Source organism: Acipenser ruthenus, chromosome 19 (genome assembly GCF_902713425.1).
Source record: "Acipenser ruthenus chromosome 19, fAciRut3.2 maternal haplotype, whole genome shotgun sequence".
Taxonomy (NCBI): domain Eukaryota; kingdom Metazoa; phylum Chordata; class Actinopteri; order Acipenseriformes; family Acipenseridae; genus Acipenser; species Acipenser ruthenus.
Window position 1 is genome coordinate 473,425 of NC_081207.1, and position 21,170 is coordinate 494,594.

Consider the following 21,170-nt stretch of genomic DNA (forward strand, 5'->3'; position numbering starts at 1 on the left):
CAGGCCGGTTAATTACATATTGCGCGTTATTATTTTATTATTACAATTGTGCGACACAACACCGGAATGAATCCCTAGAAAAAGAACCGAGTTTTATCACAGTCCTGCGCTGCACAACACAGGTTCATTCCAGACACTTGTTGCAAAGTTGTAATCAAAATATATCAATACGAATTTCCATTTGGGATTAACAATGCTTAAAAATAGTCAGTGTTGTTGCATGCTTCGGAAACGTCCGCCAAGAGAAAGCGAAGTCCGCACCTCCGGTCACTTTTTTTTAAGTAACAAAAACGCGAATTCACTGCCAAACATTAACTAGTTTAGATGTGTAATGGCTGCAGTATAGGACACCGGCCTTAAGCTTAGGGTTTTGGTGTTAGGAGAAGTTTATTCATTGTTTTAGTAACAATAATATGATAACCAATCAGAGTGCAGTGTCCTGACAGGAACATTTGGTGGTACCTTTCTAAGGACAGCTTTTAAATGGCTGTATTGCAGGAAACGCCTTTCCCCTGATGCGCGTCACTTACAGGAGGACCTCCTGTGTGTCAGGGATCTGTCTCCGTGCGGAATTACCAGGCAGATTCTCCTGCAGAAGCTCTTTGAAAGCACAGCACTTGTCAGTGCTGGCTTCTGCAATCCCCCCTTGGCTTCTCGATAGCCAGTCCAGACCTTTACATGTACAGTGACAGCATGCAGAATCATCTGCAGACAACGTGTGTAGCTCTATTAAATTCAGGTATTCTACAACAGAACCTACCAACTTCTTCAGCAAGGTTTAAAGTACAAGACGACATTGAGGAATCTGTTTATTAGACTTCTTCAAACCGTTACAAAAATACCCAAAACACATTCCATTGCATTTCTCTCTCTTTATTGAAAAATCTTTGCACAGTACACTTTGCTAATTGGTTTTTATTCATGGCTTGACAGGAAACACACACAAAACAAAACAGTGCATTTTACACAGTTTTGCAGCGCTTGTAAACATACTGCCAACTCGCATGTTCTGGAGTTTAGCAGAATGAGGGCTGAGGCTGAAGCACATTGGTATTCAATGATGTTATTTCACAACTGGTGGTTCACTTTGGCACGTGGGTCACCAAATCAGGATAAATGGACTTGGGAGGAAATGACATATGCTCTTGCACTGACGCTTGCTCCCATGTTCCAAAGGGTTAGCTTGCTGTTTCACGCAGAAGCGGGAGTATCACAGGTGCCCAAGCTCGGCTCAGCTCTGCTCTAGTCGTCCACAGTGATGTTGCGGAACAGGTATGCCATCGACTCGCCGTTGTGGATCCTCCGAATCGCCTCTGCCAGGATCATGCTGACGTCGACCGTCTTGATCTTCGGACACTGCAGCTTCTGCACCTCGTGGGGCACAGTGTTTGTGACCACCACCTGCAGACATACCAGAGGGTTAGAGAACGCTGCAGCCCTTTGACCGGGCTTCACTGCACAACGAAAGCCATGCTTTGGATCTGCTGGCATGCAGTACCACTTAATGATCCAGACATGCTTCATAAGGACATTTATGAACATAAGGCCATTCAGCCCATCTGAGCTCATCTGGTTCCTAGCAGCAGATTGACATGCACCCAACGTGCAGAGAGTACATCGCCTCAGCTAAATAAGGAGTTAATGCGTGAGCGTTTCACAGGAGATCAATGCTGTTTTCATAGTGGAGGCTACAAGGCTCACCTCATCGATAGCGGATTCCTCGATGAGACGAGGCGCGTCGCCCGACAGCAGTCCGTGAGTAGCCATGATGTAGATCTTATACGCACCCCTTTCCTTCAGGATCTCCGCCGCGGCCACGAAATCCTCCACATCATCCACGATGTCATCCTGGAGAAGGAGAAAGGAGAATTTCAGCTGTTGTGGGAACGCAAAATGTTTTTTGAAAGTAGGCTAGTGAATTAGCCCGCTGCATCAGCTAGTTCCCCAGGATGTCAGAGTTCACAACACTCAACACAAAGGACTTTACCTAGATTATCTAAATGTGTCAACAGTATTTCAGATCCAAGACCATTACATGAGGTTCTAAGGTACAGTACACAGCCAAGCAAATCCCAGGACAGTGCTGTACTGTTAGTACTCCTGGCTTACCACTATGATGGCAATCCTTCCTCCCACATCTCCTACCACAGTAATGGGTGGTTTCTCCTTGGCCATCATCCCTGCAGGCAGAGACAGGTCCATCAACACTTACAGAAATAATACAACTTTTAGCTTCATATTTGATATATAGTTAAAAACTTCAAAAAATAGTGGGTCAAATTGAGAATGGTCAGGGCAGATAACATGCCATATTTGACGCTATATTTTATTCTTAACTTTTTTATTTTCATTATTTCGATCTTTTTTTTTTTTTAAAGAAAGTTTGGGCATGAAGTTTTTAAAAAATACATTAAAAAAAAGGAAGATTTTTCACAAATCTCCCCAATCCAACACCCCTCCCCCCAACACATTCCCAATGAGCAGGGCTGCCAACACTCCCTTTGAATAGCACTACAGTCCCAATATAAATGAACTGAGTTAATCTAAATCAACAAGGATGACCAACCAGGTGTTCTTTACATACCGGAGATTTAAATGGGAAATACACAGAACAGGAGCTTCCCCCAGCGCTGTGAAAGTGTCTGTACAACAATGCCAGGTTTCTCTACTGTTGACATCGTTCATCTTATACAAGAATTAGCATCTCCTCTACAAGGAACAGGGAACAAACTTGCTGTGCCCCCACACTCAATCAGTCAGTCACCAGCAAGCTAGTTTGTTCCATGCACTCGCCTGCAAGACAGGGCTGCCTGCGACAACACCCAGGGGAGAGGCTGGCAGTCCTGCTTTCAGCATCACTGCAAAAATAAATGATCTAAAAAAAGATTATATAATGACTTGATTGAGTTACACAATCTTACCAGGGGAAATCGCAATCAAAAATGTCCAGTTCTTTGAAGCACATTTCAAAAGAATAACATTTTTGAGAGAGGGGGAAGAGGAAGATTATGAATAGATTAGCGCTGAAGCTGTGGCTTTTTCCTGCATTCTCATCGATGCCCACCATATGAATGCTTTCGTATTTGTATCCCTACGCCCTGGGGTCATTGACCCTTCCGTGCATGGCAACCTCATATGGGGGAATATGGAAGATGAAAATGCATGATGACCACATGTGAGGATGCAATCCTCCCACCTCATTCTCAATGAAATCTATTTATAATGTTTTCAATATTCATGCATGAAAGGGTTAATCACCTTAGTATCGAAAAGTAATTTCCCTGCTCCACCACTTGTACTGTCTTCTGAGAAAACAATCTTGCCACGAACCAGAATGGAACTTTTTATCCAAAATAAAAGTCTGTCAAACATGCTGCAGTTTGTGTTGTTCTGGTTCTGCAATGACAGTGGCTGAGAAAGCCTTCTCACAGTAACAACGGCTTGCTCAGAAGTAGAAACTGTTATTCATGGACAACACAAATTCCAATCTGAAGCAATTCCACAGGGGGCAGCGACAGCAAGTAATCGTGCTGCAAAGACCACAGGGTGCCCTGGATTCCTTCATTTAAAATAAATCAGAGAGAGAAAGAGTCACAAGACTCTCAGTTGCTGGTTTAAATGAAGGTACCCATTCCTATTTGTAGACAAGAGGCAAGCAAATGCTAGGGACCCAAACTGAGAACCCTGAGCCCTTACTGCAATTCAGATCTATTTTATATCCAATGTCTGCAGTGTTTCTTTCTTGTCACTGAAATACAACCAATCAGTGGCTTTTTTTAAACTTCCCTAATTTCCTCCTGTATTTGTGTAGGCCTACTATAAATTTAATGAGCACCTATAAAAAGGGCACCAAGGAAGAAATCTATATTGTGCCAAAGATGTCCTGTTGGCATCCAGTTACTTGATAATCAGCCTGTGTGCCCTACATGTTTGTAAGACTTCGAGCCAGCTGCAAAAGTAAAAGAGCAAAAAAAAAAAAAAAAAAAAAAGGAAAAACCCTAAGGATGTTAAAGGGAAGGATTTTTAAATTAGTAAGATATTCCTGTTAAGACACAACAAAAATAAAAGAAATGTTACCTTCTTCGATAAACCACAGTACCATTTAAAAACAAAATAGACTTCAAACCATTTTGCAATCATCTACAGCACAAGCCATTTATGGAGAGCTTTGAATCACAAGCCAGCCTCTGTGTGTGTGTGTGTGTGTGTGTGTGTGTGTGTGTGTGTGTGTGTGTGTGTGTGTGTGTGTGGAGTGGATTTTAATGTTCATGAAAAGTAACAGATTGATGGAACTGCAGTCTGGAGTCCACGGTTTAACCATGCAGGGAGTGGAGGGGTGGGTTTCACAGTTTAACCATGCTGGGAGTGGAGGGGTGGGTTTCACAGTTTAACCATGCAGGGAGTGGAGGGGTGGGTTTCACAGTTTAACCATGCTGGGAGTGGAGGGGTGGGTTTCACAGTTTAACCATGCTAGGAGTGGAGGGGTGGGTTTCACAGTTTAACCATGCTAGGAGTGGAGGGGTGGGTTTCACAGTTTAACCATGCTGGGAGTGGAGGGGTGGGTTTCACAGTTTAACCATGCTGGGAGTGGAGGGGTGGGTTTCACAGTTTAACCATGCAGGGAGTGGAGGGGTGGGTTTCACAGTTTAACCATGCAGGGAGTGGAGGGGTGGGTTTCACAGTTTAACCATGCTAGGAGTGGAGGGGTGGGTTTCACAGTTTAACCATGCAGGGAGTGGAGGGGTGGGTTTCACAGTTTAACCATGCTGGGAGTGGAGGGGTGGGTTTCACAGTTTAACCATGCTAGGAGTGGAGGGGTGGGTTTCACAGTTTAACCATGCTAGGAGTGGAGGGGTGGGTTTCACAGTTTAACCATGCTGGGAGTGGAGGGGTGGGTTTCACAGTTTAACCATGCTAGGAGTGGAGGGGTGGGTTTCACAGTTTAACCATGCTGGGAGTGGAGGGGTGGGTTTCACAGTTTAACCATGCTGGGAGTGGAGGGGTGGGTTTCACAGTTTAACCATGCAGGGAGTGGAGGGGTGGGTTTCACAGTTTAACCATGCAGGGAGTGGAGGGGTGGGTTTCACAGTTTAACCATGCAGGGAGTGGAGGGGTGGGTTTCACAGTTTAACCATGCTGGGAGTGGAGGGGTGGGTTTCACAGTTTAACCATGCAGGGAGTGGAGGGGTGGGTTTCACAGTTTAACCATGCTAGGAGTGGAGGGGTGGGTTTCACAGTTTAACCATGCTGGGAGTGGAGGGGTGGGTTTCACAGTTTAACCATGCAGGGAGTGGAGGGGTGGGTTTCACAGTTTAACCATGCAGGGAGTGGAGGGGTGGGTTTCACAGTTTAACCATGCTGGGAGTGGAGGGGTGGGTTTCACAGTTTAACCATGCTGGGAGTGGAGGGGTGGGTTTCACAGTTTAACCATGCTGGGAGTGGAGGGGTGGGTTTCACAGTTTAACCATGCTGGGAGTGGAGGGGTGGGTTTCACAGTTTAACCATGCAGGGAGTGGAGGGGTGGGTTTTCAGCACAAGCCTCCCCTTCTCTCTGCCAGCATGCTTCAGCCTTGCTCTGGAAATTGCCAGCCATGGAAAGCCTTGCAAAAGGCAGTTCAGTCTCCATGCCCCTCAATCACTGACCTTCCATCAAAAGGAAGCAATGAAAAAACAGAATGAAAATGAAATCTTTTCTTGGCGGAAATTTGCCCTGTGGGGACCCAAGAAACATTGCCTGGTGTCCCACGAACTGGACGTTTAATTTGATGGTCCAGTTTTGTTTTGTTTTTTTGTTTTTTTAAGCTCAGTAAAAGTATTCTGCAGTATTTGGGAAAGACGACACAGAGGATGTGCTTGGCATCTTGCGATTAAAAGCCCTTATCACGTCAAAACCTACATGCACTGTTAAAAGACCCATCTGCAGCGTTATTATTACTGAGAGCAGGAGAGTAACTGAATTGCTGTCGTACTCGGGAGCTCTATCCCAGGAAATGGAGCACGGTGCTTCCCTACTGCAACAAATAAATTGCACATTAACAAATGATGAGCATGAACACACACACACACACACACGCACGCACGCACGCACACACACACACACACGCACACGAATGATTACCAGGCTTGAAAGCAGCACTGACCCATCCTGTTTGTTTTTTTTCTTGCAGACTGCGTCTGGCAGAGGGGAGGTGGAGTAGCGTCAGTGATAAGAAGCTGCTTCCAGCTCCAGTTCCCTCCAGACTAGAGATGCATATGAGCATTGGTTAAAGAGTAAGAAGCAGGGTTCCAAAAAAAATACAGCGTGACTCGTCCCTGCGTGCCGCTACAACTGTTTAAATACAGCGGCACTTGGGGATGAGTCACGCTGTATTTAAACAGTTGGATCAGCAGGCGGGGACGAGTCACGCTGTATTTAAACAGTTGGATCAGCAGGCGGGGACGAGTCACGCTGTATTTAAACAGTTGAATCAGCACACGGGGACGAGTCACGCTGTATTTAAACAGTTGGATCAGCATGCGGGGACGAGTCACGCTGTATTTAAACAGTTGGATCAGCACGCGAGGACGAGTCACGCTGTATTTAAACAGTTGGATCAGCAGGCGGGGACGAGTCAGGCTGTATTTAAACAGTTGGATCAGCAGGCGGGGACGAGTCACGCTGTATTTAAACAGTTGGATCAGCACGCGAGGACGAGTCAGGCTGTATTTAAACAGTTGGATCAGCAGGCGGGGACGAGTCAGGCTGTATTTAAACAGTTGGATCAGCAGGCGGGGACGAGTCAGGCTGTATTTAAACAGTTGGATCAGCAGGCGGGGACGAGTCAGGCTGTATTTAAACAGTTGGATCAGCAGGCGGGGACGAGTCAGGCTGTATTTAAACAGTTGGATCAGCACGCGGGGACGAGTCACGCTGTATTTAAACAGTTGGATCAGCACGCGGGGACGAGTCACGCTGTATTTAAACAGTTGGATCAGCACGCGGGGACGAGTCACGCTGTATTTAAACAGTTGGATCAGCAGGCGGGGACGAGTCAGGCTGTATTTAAACAGTTGGATCAGCAGGCGGGGACGAGTCACGCTGTATTTAAACAGTTGGATCAGCACACAGGGACGAGTCACACTGTATTTTTCAGAACCCCGAAACGTACTCTTTGAACTGCTATTGCAACACATGGGCTGATGGGTGAATTGGCGTAGTGCCGGGAATCCAAATGGAATTACACATGAACCATTACTGACTGAAGTTTTTTAAATCTCATGTATGTGTAAAGAATAGAAATAATCTTACAGCTTGCACTTAATTGGCTTCATAACCACAAAATCAGTTTATGATAAAGCTTGCAGTGGTGCAATAGCCACACATGAACAGCCTGGGTCCAGCGGCAGCAACATTAAGAAGTTTATCAAGGACCTCCGAGTCAGGAGCATCCTCCCATTGGCTTCTGCTAACAGCTGAATATCAAGGAAGTCGAACCAGGTTTAAACTCAGAAACAAAGGTTCAAACTCTGCTCTGTTTGGGAAGACATCCTCATGTGGCCTATTCTTTAAAGCACCACAGTGCTGTGCAGACAACACTACTTCGATTCTCTTGGACAGATGAGATGGCATTTCTGTGATTGAAATGGCAATATATCAGGGCTACAAACATAGGTTGAGTGTGCATTAGGGGTTTCAAGCACAGGATAAAAACATTTATAATAAAACATGTGCTCTATACAGAACACACACACACACACCCACACACATATACACAGACAGTACATTTTATGGTGCTACCAACAAAACACTTGACCCTGTCCATAATTTCCCCTTTTAAACCCAATGTCTCAAACCAGGGCTAACTAGACTGACTGCACTAACATACAGTTTGTTGGACATGTGTTTCAAACATTACCAGTTGACTTCATACCTAACCGAATTGTTTTAGTTAATTAGTCTGCCACACATGCCTGACACAGTGCAAAATACTTTGTTCTGGCTGCTGCTGAAGTTACACGTGATGTTTTCAAGCAATTTCAAGCTCTTTGCAAGGAGAGGCATACCACTTTGCGTGTGCATGGACAGTCTGCAGCAACTACTGCGGAGCACTTCCCTCTGACTTCTGTTAATGGTATGACTGCTGATCATTCGCCTTCTGAAGCTAAAAAAAAACACCTGGCCATTCTAGCAAAACAAAATCAAACAGCAGCAGCTAGCCCTGTTTAAAACAGCCTAGGCTAATCAAAGTCCATTGGAAATGGTCTTGAACGGCTGAAGAGACAGGGAGTTCTTACATGGCAGCTCCAGACCAGGGTGCCCCGTTGTGTTTCGGACTGAGGGAGGAGAGTGTCTCCCGTCAGCCATGTCAGACTCAGAGCACTGAGCCTCCCCATGCATCACAGCTAACCCCAGTCTCAGCCTCTCTGCATACGACTGGGCCCTGGAACACACAGAAAGAGAGAGAGAGAGAGAGGAGAGCATTAACAGGGCTGTTCAATAAATTTTCGTTCTCTTGAAACATGCAACGTTCACGGGGGCGGGGCACAGCCGAGACGTTCCGAACGCTGCTGCTCTCGATGGGCTTACCTTTTAGCGGCGGACGGGGACTTTGCTACGATAATTGCATTCCGATAATCCGGAACCTACAGGGAGAAGAAAATGAAATACGTTAAATAAGACCTGAAAGCTCAAATGTCCAAGGACTGCTAGAGATGTGTTCAGTAACACACGAAATGATATGTATAAAAAAGATATATATTAAAAAAAAAAAATAATAATAATAATAAAAAAAAGTATGTTTGTAACACACAAATCCCCCACCATGGTTGTAAATACAAAATGAATCAGCATGACCTGCATCCACTGTAAAGTGACCCATACTGACCGACAGGTTCCTCCACAAATCCCTAGATTCTGATACCCTCAATAACTTGTGCTAATGAATGTCCTGACCAAGTTTCATCACAGCTGGGTGAGCAGTTCTCTGGATAGGTGTAAAAATCTAAGTGGGACGTATTTACGCCTCCACTGTAGCTACAGCATTCAGGGAGGAGGGAGGAGGGAGGACCACGGTCTTTGCCTGACCACTACACTGCATCGCACTTGCCTCCTCCTGAATGTACTGCAGCAGGAACGGCGATGCTCTCAGGTTGTCCACAGGGAAACTGAAGAAGCCCTGGATCTCCTTCTGATGGAGGTCCATTGTGATGATGTGTGTTAAACCTAAACCAGCATAAAAGACAGAGCATCCGTCAGGCAGCAGGCAGGGCAAGCCTAGGGGTTAAAGCAGCGAGGCCAGTCTTGTGTGACCTTGTGATTGAGGCTGCACTCATGAACAAACAGCATGTTGTAGGGCTGGAACAATCATCCTTAATCACAATAATTTTATTGAGTTGAAAAATTATTATCGATCTACCCAATGAAGCGACTCTGCATTGAGCAGTAAGCAGCACTGAACTGTCTGTGTGAAAACATGATCTGTGTGACCACGGCGTACACTGGGAAGTACTGATTTTCACGAATCCAACAGGGATGGAAATAAGACTCCCACTGCACAGCAGTTTGATCCATGCCTGGTTTTACTATGAGTTTCATAAGACACACCTGAGCTTGTTATCTATACACTGTGGCTATTTGGGCTCATTTTAAAAACTGGAAACTGCTGTGCAATAGAAGTCTTATTTGTATCCCTTAATCAGTTGGAGAGATGGGGTTCAGTTGGATCATCTGCAAATCATTTTTTAAATAAGCAAACATGTTACTATACCAGTAGCACAGCTATGTCCTTGGTGATGGCTTTGTTACAAGTGTCAGATTCACAAACTCAGGCATAAACGTTTGCACTGGACTGGAGCTCAAACTCAAACTCCCATGTCTTACCTGCTTTGGCTAACATTGACGCCAGCAGTTTGCACACAATGGATCCCCGTTTCCTCATCTTGCACTGTTTACTGTAAGGAAAGTAGGGGATGACTCCGATAATGTTCTTTGCACAGGAAGTCTTGAGAGCATATGCCATGACCAACAGCTCCATTATAGCCGTGTTAACATCCCTGGAGACACAAACAGACAAACACGGTCAACTGTGGAGACTTCAAATCAGGGTCCTCTATCAATGGAACTACTATGAATCTAAACACACAAAAAAAAGAAAATGCATCTCAACACTGATCAACAAAACAGTGCAGGGGTGGTAGCAGTGAGCTGAGCCTAAAAAATAATTGGCTATTCCAAATTGGGGAGAAAATAATAAAAAAACAATTGGCGACTACTACATTTTTAGTAGCAGTTTAGTGCAGCAGCAGTGGTGGTTACAGGATTTCTGCAACAGAAAGCAATTAGTGGCTCTGTTCAGTTTGCCAAATTCTTGTACGTTGGAATTCACCTCACCCCTAATTAGTACATATGAGTAGCATAGTTCTGGTGTCAATACTTCCAGCATGCAAACTAACACACATTCCTCAGAAATGTGTTTTCATTACAGTAACATTACTCATCCCGGTACACACCCCATGTCCTCAAAATAAGAAGTCCGAAACTGTTGCAGGGTGCGGCTCAAATCATGGGTGCATTGTCAGTATTTAAAATGAGCTTTGGTTAGGAGTCAAAACAAACAGCCTGAAATAGCAGCTTTGAAATGCGCACAGATGCTGCACCCATCAGGCAATGTCATTCTGCACTCTGGGAGCAAGCCGTGACCGCCTGGGAATCTACTATATAGAAAAGATCCAGGAACAAAGGTCATTCTCTTCAATCCATGGGATTAGGAGGGGGAAAAAATGCACAGGGTTCAACGAGTCAATACAATGTTTGCATGCAAGCCAATTTTCAGAATACTGCTGGAATTCACACAGGGCGGGGCACATGCAAATTGAGTTGAACATGACATTGTCTTACAGACTGTTGCTAGCAAAGTGCAAAACACCTGGACCAAGTCGCTTGAGCAGGGTTGGGAACCACTGAAAGCCCAGTGCTGCTCAGAGGTGGAGATGGATCCTGAGCCAAACCAGCTCCGAAGAGGAGGCATCAGTAACATGCCATCCATGTTGGCTGAAGGTGAAACAACAACACTAGCAAGGCATTTTGCACCCTCTCACTCCGCCTGCTTACCTGGGAATCGTCTGTATGATGAAGATGTCCTGTCCACGCACAGACTCGTTGATTTCCACTCGGGTTTCTAAAATAATAATAATAATAATAATAATAATAATAATAATAATAATAATATTTATGCATGTACGTATTTCAATGTGTGATGACAGTCGTTGACGGGACAGTACTGCTTACCCCGGTTGGGTTCCTGATAGACCACTGCCTTCCCCAGCTCAACACCAAGACGTCTACAAAGAAAAACAGCAGGTCACAAATGGGTTTAAAGCAAGGGTTGTAAGGGCGGCGTCTGTGTACATGTATTCCCTGTGTCTGCATTCACACAGAGCACACACACTGGTTGGGAGTTCTAAAGCGGTTCTACAGCGTCTGGATTTGTTTGTAAACACGTACACCTTGGTCCCTTTTGTACAGTTCCGATCCACACAGATGTCTGTTGAAACTAGGTCAGCTCCAGTCAGGGTCCAGCACAGGACCTAGTGTACTGTACACCAACCAATAAGCCTTTTAGTTCAGTCTAAACATAGAAAAACTGTATAAACAGCAATAGCGTGGCAACAGAGCTATTGGGTGTCAGCACAGACAGCTCGAGGACACTGTCTGGAATAGCATCGCAGGTCTGTGGAAATGGGGCAGGCTTGTAATCTGCTGTGCTCTTCAGGAGCTGCAGAAATGGTATGCTGGATGTCATTCTGTTGCAGCTGGCACTGTTGGCAAACTTTCACCCTTACAGTGAAACCATCTCATAATATTTATCGATTTCAGTTTAAGAGATTTGCTGCTCAAACGAGCAGAGCAGAACACTTCTTATATAGGCCTATATTATCCCTGAATTAATGGAGAACAAACAAAACAAAATACTGCTACTGCCATGTGGCACTTGCAGAAATGTTTTAAGGAAGGTAATTCACAGACACAGAGTACAATCAAGCAGGCTTCCAGAGTCAAAACACACATGTAATACAGACACATACAGTACTGCCACAGTCAAAACATAGGTTAAAGGTAAAAAATAAAACAATCACAAAACAACGCCATTTGAGGTTTTATTTGGGACAGTCCAACTCCTGTGTGTGCTAAACAATAAAACACTGATCTCACTGTACAAACATACTTAAAGATGGGCAGGACTTTAGACTGAAATGTATTGACACAGACTGGTTTTGCAGAGATAACTGGGTTTTTTTTTGGTTTTTTTTGTTTGTTTTTTACCAGGTTCCTCTGTTGAGCAACAGTGGGAAAGGTTCAAGTCAGACAGCTTCAAACAGAAAAAGGTCATTTCTCTGAATGGCGACCACAGAACCACCCAGCCGTTATACCTGTGACTCTGTATCCTTGTGCAAACAGCCGTAGCAAACACACACTCCGCTACATGTTCACAGCGCTTGCTCCAGTCTTTAACTTTTGAACCTCTCTAAAAGTTGTGTGCTTGTCACTTCTGTATCATTTACATGACGTTTCTTCTTCTGGTAAATGCTTTGAAAATATGGTCCGCTGTCCTTTGTTAAATCGTTATTTCTAATAAGATTATGCAAAAACGCAGTTGCTGCTGCCTGGCCAGTCTTGCTCTGTGTCATTGTAACAGAAGCGCTGTGGAGTCCCTCATGTGCTGGTGGTTTGGTTCTCAAAAGCAGAGCTGTGGAGATGAACTGGGAGCTAGTCCCTGTTGTACTGGCGTTGGCTACATATCCCAATTACACTTAGAGACACCTGCATCTAATTTTACTATTGCGACCATTCAACTACCAATCCATAACCCCCAAAACCACTCGTATTAGTATTATTATTATTATTATTATTATTATTAATTTCTTAGTAGACGCCCTTATCCAAGGCGACTTCCAGAGACTAGGGTGTGTGAACTATGCATCAACGCTGTGAGTGCACTCCTGTGTTAATGATGGGCATAACTTGTATTTATTATACACCAGTGCCTGTAGTGTAAATGGGAACCTGTTTCTCATATTAAATATGCACTGGAAGTATACACATGCAAATGCTGTCCAGATTAAATGCTGCTTTAGTTAAACTCAGCCCCCTTTTAAATGTCTGCCATTGCAACTCCCTGCTTTCTAATAGAACAGCTCCAGGCACACAAGCTAGACTGAAGTGACGGCCTGTTTGCCTTCAAGTTCACTGAACTCTGTCATTACTTTTGGAAATGGTAAAAGGCAGAGGAGCATTAACTGCTGTTTGCCAACAATTTAAAAAGGGCAGGCAAGCCGAAGCCCTGGGGTTAAAGTGAGTAACTGCTCTGTTGTTGTTTTAACTTGCATTCCCAAGACCGTGTTCACACAGCTGACAAGCAGGTTCTCTTTATAGCTCCCGTTTACTACACTCCTGGAGCAATAGCAAAACAAGCTTATCCTGAGCCGAGCTACTAAAACTGCGCGGTGCACTAGCAGTCATTAACCGTGTTAACAGCACAGCCTTGGAAGCAAAACAATACATCAGACTTATCTTGACAGGCCAGCTTGAACTTGTACAGCGAAGGCCAAAGGTTTTGCACGTAGAAGTAACTCATTTTGCCTCATAGTCGAATGAAACCTGCTAAACAACGTCACGTTAGCATATTGAATTACATACCACTTTGCAGTTTTCCATATACGCAACAAAAAACAATGCATGTGGCATTTCAAAATCTAACATGAACTACTGTAAAACTACCATGGCTTCCGGCAGACACTTGCAGTTTCATAAAATATCTAAATTATGTTTATATATATATATATATATATATATATATATATATATACACACAGTGCCTTGCAAAAGTATTCAGACCCCTGACCAATTCTCTTATATTACTGAATTACAAATGGTACATTGAAATTTCGTTCTGTTTGGTATTTTATTTTAAAACACTGAAACTCAAAATCAAGTATTGTAAGGTGACATTGGTTTTATGTTGGGAAATATTTTTAAGAAAAATAAAAAAAATGAAATATCTTGCTTGCTATATTAGAATGTTTATTTTGTCTCGTGTGTTTTAATATATATGTTTTTGCAACATTTATAAATATGAAGCAACGAGTGGATATAAGCAGATACTATTTCATGAATTTAATGTATGGTACATTTTATTTTCCTTATTATAGTACTGATAATAATGGAATAAATAACTATTTTAATTATCAATATTTACTTTGAGAAAATAAGCGAGAGCACTGTCCATCGTTGCTTATAAAGACCCTGAGAATAAACATGTCGCAATCACTCAGTTGAAACAACGTCTTATCAATATTTTTCAACAAAACTTTCAATTATCAAGGTCCCTCGGTTGATAGAACATGTTTTTATACACGTATCTCCAAGCAGAATACAGAATACAAAAATATTTAACGTTTAAAAAAAAATAATAATTAAAAAACACTGCATTGAAAAAATGTGAACATTTTGTAAGGTTTGTGAAGTACTTTAGAATGTTTTTTCTTTTGATTTTTTGTCTCAATCCTAAAATTGGAAGCGATGCAATGCTTTTGGTCTTAGCTGTAGTGCTGGTGTCCTTGTGGTGAGCACAGCCATTGCATTTTCTTTCTGAAAAATCCCAAACAGCAGGTACGTTGTTTAGTTCACCAATCTGTATGGTATGTAGGCAAGGCTGAAAGGGGTAAATGTAAAGGGGTAAACGAAAACATTGTGGAGCATCAGATGGTTTGTTTACTGTACACACACACACACACACACGCGCGCGCGTTTGTTTATAAAGATTTTGCATTGACTCTCACTATATTTGTATTTACTATTCCTAACTCCAAACAAAACTCCACACAGGGTGAAAGTCAACAAACTAAATACCTGGGGCACTTGGGTTTGTTTTAAAAAAAAATAATAATGATTGTTTAATATCTGTTTAAACACTACAAGGACTTGCAGTAGTGTTTAAACACTTGTGCTTTCTCAATTGGCTGGAGTTACAGTACCAAATGACAGAAGAGGGCTTACAATACACCAGGGCTCCGTTAATAAGAAAGCTGTATCCAACATGCATTAATCGCGGAGTGCAGCGACAGAATACCGGACAGCAGAACAGCGCCAAGCACTGCCTAGCCTGTGCACATCAGCATTGGAAGCAGCCTGCTTGAAAGCTTCAACTCCATGCATCCGGGCAGCAGTGTGGAGTAGTGGTTAGGGCTCTGGACTCTTGTTGTAGGTTCGATCCCAGGTGGGGGACACTGCTGCTGTACCCTTGAGCAAGGTACTTTACCTAGATTGCTCCAGTAAAAACCCCACTATATAAATGGGGAATTGTATGTAAAAAGTAATAATAATGTAATTGTATGTAAAAATAATGTGATATCTTGTAACAATTGTAAGTCGCCCTGGATAAGGGAGTCTGCTAAGAAATAAATAATAATAATAATAAGGTACTGAACCTGAAGCTACATTGCCACTCCCACAGACCCCCCAGGACTGAGTAGATGGTGACTTTTGAAAGTGCAGTTCATTCCATAAACACATAAACATGTACCTGGGGCTCTTTACCTTGGTGGCTTTTAAGTGAAAAACGATTTTACTACAAGAAAGTTCTGATTAATAACCAGTCAGCTATGAGACCAAAAAAAAAAAAATGTAATACATAAACTTCTGTGCAATTCTCTAATAGCGTGAATGCACATAACGACACATTGTCAGATTCATGCATGATACATTTCAAATACGATTATGATTATTATTATACTCACTCGGTTATCTTCTTGCCCAGTTCTGTGCATGCTGCAGTCGAATTGGCCGAAAAGACCCGATATCCACTTTTGCCCACATTCATTCTCGAGTATTCATAAGAACCTCCCTGTGCTCCAGAGTGAAACAAAACAGACGTATTTATATATAAGGGACTAACAGCCGCCTGGTAAACAGCAAAACAAAGCAGATAAACTGGACTTCTTCAGATTAAAAAAAAAATACTTCTTTAAATACAACTGTACTTCCATAAACAGCTAATAGACAAGAGTCTGCACTCCCTGCCCACAAGATTGCGAACTCATTTTCAGGACAAGCAAAGCGCATGACAAAGCACTACATTCAACAGTAAACTTACTGTCTGCAGCGGCCGAGGGATAGCTCGTCTTAGAACAGTTGTTATTTGTTAAAGGTAAACTACAGCGCCATTTTACAAATAAACAAGACGAAAACTGTAATAATAATAATAATAATAATAATAATAATAATACGATTTCAGCCGCGGTTATAATTAGGTTACAAAGCAATGCAAAATATAAAAAAAGATGATATAATTATGTATACAAAATGTCTACAGAAAAGAAAAATAGCGTACTGAACTGCGTAATGCAGATATATATATATATATATATATATATATATATATATATATATATATATATAGCTAGGAAATTTACAGAGAGGTAGATGTGCTTTGGAAGTGACTCCACCATCGACGTAAATGTTGTTTACATGAACCCTACCCAGCGCTTCAACTAAATGCAATGTTATTTCACTGATTTCACAAACAGCAAAACAGTCGCTCTGTTCAGAAGTGCCAAAACCGGGAACAGTTTTGAGTAAAACGAAAACATATAAACACAAATTACAAACTCTCGAGCACACCAACAACCTGCAACTGCGGTCTGCCTGTCTCGCGTCTCGGGCTCAGCGAGGGTTTTGTTGCAATGCGGTCACCGTCCGCCACAAGCGCACACTGGCTGCCCAATAGGAGCGCTGAATTGGGTAACTCGGAGGCGGGCTGATTCGGTGCGCAGCCAATGGTAAGCCGCTCCTCAAAGTGGAAGGGTCAGTATTTCCGCCGTGTCCGTTACAAAATTGGTAATTTTTATTATTTATTTATTTATTTATTTATTTAGTTAGTTAGTTAGTTAGTTAGTTAGTTAGTTAGTTAGTTAGTTAGTTAGTTAGCAGACAAAGGCCGAAAGTCCCAGTGGAGGCTTTTGTGAATCTTAAAATCTTAATCCTTTGGTAAGATTGTGACTACAACAAAATTACTATTTATAACGCATCGCTGGTAAAAAGGTACAACCAGAAAACGTTAGAATATTCTTCATAGTCCAACTGACAAAAGAAAAACTGGCCCTAATATTTAAAATAAAAAGGGGCGGGTGCACGAAGATGATTTTCTTAGATGGTCTTCTCTTCAAATGCGCTCTGTGGTGCAAAGATGAAACTGAAATAGTCGCACCGGTCCCACACAAGCAGGCTGGCCCAGGTTTAGTTGGACAGCCCCACACTGCCGCTGAAAGCGACTGAACTAAGTGCAAGTCCGTTTTTAATCAAGGGTGGCCAATCTCAGCCCCGAGGTGTATTACACTCCAGGTCTATCTGGATGGAGGGTTATAGTAATTGAGTGAATTGAGCAATTTGTGTTAACAAAAAGTACACTGTTGACATTTATAAAATGTAGATTTTACTTCCATACTTCATATTCTACATGTGTTTTCAAATACAGTGGCAAAGTACAATACATCAAGGCGGACTACAATATTAAACATATTGAAAAAAACTAAAATTGCAATTTCAGATTATCGACATGCAGTATATTTACTGTTTGGCTAAAGTAAAAAAAAAATAATAATAATAAATTAAACTTACAGGAATCTGTTTCTGAGTACCAGTTTATATGTTTTTAAACTTCTACAGCTTAAAATCAAGCCACTGTTAATTTTTCACATAAAATTCCTTTTGCTTTTTAGCCCACAAAAAAAAAAAATCTTGTTAATCTGGCTTCCTCCACTGAGGACCTCAGGTTACCAAACCCATTTTAGCCACTGTCTTACCATGTGTCTCGTGAACCAGGCTGGCTCTGATTTCTGGGCTTTCCTTGAGGAACAGCTTTAACTTCCAACTGTTAACTAACCTATTTCACTTTCATTTCAGTGCAGGCTGAGTCACCTCTCTGGCTTCCCACCCTATTAGAGAAAGCCTAGTGGCTAGAGCTCAGGCCTGGGTGCAAGGTAAGGTGATCTAAGCTCCTGGATCGGGAGAGGGACTCCAATGGGAAGCATTGCTGTCTCTCCCGTAGCCCGGGCGCTCAGTACTTCAGCACCCTGTCCTTGAGCAGGTCCAGTATGACCTGCCTCTCCTGACTCTCCAGCTGGAACCTCCTCTCCCGCTCCCTGCGCTCCGCCTCCAGCCTCTCCCTCTCCAGCGTGATCTTCCCCCTCTGGATCTCCAGCTCCTCCCTGCGCAGGGCCATCTCCTCCTCACGCAGACGCTGCTCCGCCTCAGAGCGCTTCTCCAGGAAGGTCAGGATCTCCGAGTAGGTCTGGCAGCAGCACTGGCACGCGCGCTTCGCCGTCGGAGCCGGGATCTCGGGAAGCTCCTCCTGCTCCTGCTCCTCCACCTCAGGGGCGGCTGGACCTGACGAGACACACACACAGGGGTCAGAAACCAGCTCACACACACACAGGGGTCAGAAACCAGCTCACACACACACAGACATGCACGCACACACACACAGCACACACACACACAGGGGTCAGAAACCAGCTCACACACACACAGACATGCACGCACACACACACAGACATGCACGCACACACACACAGCACACAGGGGTGAGAAACCAGCTCACACACACACAGGGGTCAGAAACCAGCTCACACACACACAGACATGCACGCACACACACACAGCACACACACACACAGGGGTCAGAAACCAGCTCACACAGGGTGCACGCACACCAGCGTGCTGTACGGAGCTGCTCTGTACCTGTGTGCTCCAGCCTCAGCGTGCTGCACGGAGCTGCTCTGTACCTGTGTGCTCCGGCCCCAGCCCTGGCAGTGGCTGCTCTGGCTTCTCGCTCTCCTGGTGAGCCAGCTCCTCCAGCGCTCTCTTCCTCAGCTCGGCCGGCGTCTCGTCCTGGTACTTCCCCTCCACCGAGCCCAGCAGCCCCCTCTCTGCCTCCAGCTCAAGCACTTCATGAAGGAGATCTTCCTTCTGGGCGTACAGCCGCTCCGTCCCGAACCTGCCGCGAGACAGAGGCGCAGGCTCGATTGAAACACTGAAAGTAGATCAGCATCTGAACAGCGGGCAGTGCGCTGTTGTTTGTGAGACAGGCTGGGGCTCCCTCTCACCTCCGCAGGCTGGGGAAGTCCTGCTTCTTGTAGTAGTCGAGGAGCAGCGCGGTTCTCTCACGGCACCGGCGTGCGTCCACCTCAAAGCTCTCATCCTGCAGCGCCACGGTGATCAGCTCGCCCACCTTGGCCCAGACGCGGCCCGGCTCCTTGGAGGAAAAGGGGTTCTGAGTGATCACCTCCCGCAGCAGCATGATGTCGTGGCGGGCCGAGAAACGCACCTGCCTCTTCCGCGGGGTGGAGGAGGGGCCTGCGAGGGGGAAGCCTACAGAGGGGGAGAGGGCACGACCGTGGGGCTGAGACAACCAGGGTCCAGTCCAGCCAGGACAATCACAAGTGAAGAGACTTCCTGGCTAGGAGTGGACACTACTGGCCTAATTAACATGCACATGTAAAAGTAAAAAATCATGCATGGCTCTACTCTTATGAAAGTTCACCATATTTCATGCATAGTGAATTGTAATAAAGCATAGTGAAGCATGGTAAACGCATAGGCAAGGTTACCATTGTAAAGCCCAGGGAGGTATGGTAAAGCATGCTAAAAAAAACCACTGTAAACAATGTTAAACTGCACATTTACCATGGTGAACGTTTAAAAGGCTACATAGGATTTCTAAGTAACTTCACAAACCTTGAAACATAAAACACCAAAGACTAAAACAAAAACACTCGATAAGCCGTGAACTACAGCAGGTATCATTATTATATTTTTAAATGATCTGTGGCGGGTGTCTGCTGCTCAAGAAAGCAGCTGCGTTGGCATCACTTTAGACAGAGCGCATCTAATTTCTCCACAAAGGCAAAGAACGATCCTCCCCCAACAAGCCCCGACTCTCCGCCAGAACCGGGAGGCACAGTGCAGAAGCAGCTGTTCATTTTGAGGATTGGAGGAAAACAAAACACGATGGGCCAGTTTAGTGGTTTTTTAGTTAGCGTGTTATGTAAACAATTTTATTAATGTATTAAATAACCCGATAGAAACACGGATCCCCCCCTTGCATTTAAAACTTGAATGCAACACGTCAGATGCCTCGCGCGCTGTTTCTCTGCTGAATAGCTGTACACGTACCAACCCTCTGCACCAGCATGTTAAACAGAGACGGTTCGATACAAAAAGCAGTTCTGTATAATAATAAGAAATATATACCTCTTGGGAAACTGGTGCCCAAAAAATTAACGAATCGAAGAGCATAAACAGGTTTATTTATTTATGTATTTTTTGGTTTAATATTTTTGCAACCATCGATTTTTTATTATTAGGTAGCCCCACCCGGTTCAAAACGCGATTTACTGCTGCATACAACAGCTGCATACCTCCACTTTGCAGAGTAGGCCTACGCAGATTGAAAACACAACGGTGTGAAAAAACGCAGTTAAAAAAAAAGGTAAATCGAAATGAGATAATAATGTATTCAAATATGACCAGCACATTGACATACTGTACGAGGTCTAATTGTGTAAAAAGACAGCTTACCGTTATTGTTTTGCATTAGAGCTACACGTTCCTTGCTGCTTGTACACGGTCAGCTGATACGCATGAACTGCTGAGGTCACAGTACACGTCTTCTCACCAGTACAGGTTCCACGGTGACGTGTAACTCAACTTCTCGGAAAATCTGGCAAAACTGGAAAGTGGAGAATGTAGCGGAGTTCCGCAAATCAGCCACACGGGGGCAGAAGGAGACCGCTAAAAGAATGTACCCAGCGTTCTAAACAGAAACGAAAGCACGTTTGAAACTCGAGTACGGTAACCTACAGCAATCTTAAAAGATATACCGTCTTTAACTAAAGCAAAAAGCAAGTGTGTGTTACAATATTCCTATTATAGATATAGCTGCAATAGTATGTGTAGATAGATTTCTACAGATCTGTAAAACTAGCGATACACGTCTTTAATATCATGTTTTGATTTCTGGATCTATAGACTTCTATAGGATTGTTAATTTAAAGGGGAAAATAATACTTCCAGATGAGTCTGAATCGTGGATGAGGGCACCAGACGATTTGTTTATTTTACTTGACTTCATTGG

At 43.8% G+C, this 21,170-nt stretch overlaps 2 protein-coding genes across 10 annotated transcripts; both read right to left on the minus strand.

Moving 5' to 3' along the window:
• Positions 1-857: 857 nt before the first annotated feature.
• On the minus strand, positions 858-16,736 carry LOC117424410 (phosphoribosyl pyrophosphate synthase-associated protein 1). Of its 9 annotated transcripts, none has more exons than XM_058992233.1 (12): positions 16,665-16,736; positions 15,775-15,886; positions 11,267-11,319; positions 11,090-11,156; positions 9,860-10,032; positions 9,087-9,202; positions 8,567-8,622; positions 8,275-8,420; positions 5,970-6,011; positions 2,110-2,180; positions 1,702-1,848; positions 858-1,401 (listed from the first exon to the last, which is right to left on the minus strand). In XM_058992233.1, the coding sequence occupies exons 2-12, from the start codon at positions 15,855-15,857 to the stop codon at positions 1,243-1,245; spliced, it is 1,113 nt and encodes a 370-aa protein (XP_058848216.1). In that variant the 5' UTR covers positions 15,858-15,886; positions 16,665-16,736; the 3' UTR covers positions 858-1,242. The 9 variants fall into 9 exon arrangements, with proteins under 9 accessions (XP_058848216.1, XP_058848217.1, XP_033896613.3 ...); XM_058992234.1 differs by having other exon boundaries at positions 15,775-15,881; positions 16,665-16,731; XM_034040722.3 differs by having other exon boundaries at positions 16,658-16,729.
• Positions 16,737-16,866: 130 nt separating this feature from the next.
• LOC117424412 (uncharacterized) lies at positions 16,867-20,856 on the minus strand. The gene is made up of 4 exons (XM_034040725.3): positions 20,615-20,856; positions 19,141-19,405; positions 18,820-19,031; positions 16,867-18,421 (listed from the first exon to the last, which is right to left on the minus strand). Exons 1-4 carry the CDS (start codon positions 20,628-20,630, stop codon positions 18,093-18,095), a joined length of 822 nt encoding a protein of 273 aa, XP_033896616.1. The 5' UTR covers positions 20,631-20,856; the 3' UTR covers positions 16,867-18,092.
• Between the last annotated feature and the right edge of the window lie 314 nt (positions 20,857-21,170).

Bases quoted from the DNA above. Each gene is read 5' to 3' on its own strand.
- LOC117424410 (XM_058992233.1), bottom strand. From the start codon at position 15,857: ATGAATGTGGGCAAAAGTGGATATCGGGTCTTTTCGGCCAATTCGACT. The intron at 6,012-8,274 runs GTAAGAACTCCC...TATTTGTTGCAG, and splicing joins CCCTGGTCTGGAGCTGCCAT to TAGGGAAGCACCGTGCTCCA. The intron at 1,402-1,701 runs GTGAGCCTTGTA...GTATGTCTGCAG, and splicing joins AGGAATCCGCTATCGATGAG to GTGGTGGTCACAAACACTGT.
- LOC117424412 (XM_034040725.3), bottom strand. The intron at 19,032-19,140 runs GTGAGAGGGAGC...GTCTCGCGGCAG, and splicing joins GACTTCCCCAGCCTGCGGAG to GTTCGGGACGGAGCGGCTGT. The intron at 18,422-18,819 runs GTACAGAGCAGC...GTGTCTCGTCAG, and splicing joins GCTGGGGCCGGAGCACACAG to GTCCAGCCGCCCCTGAGGTG.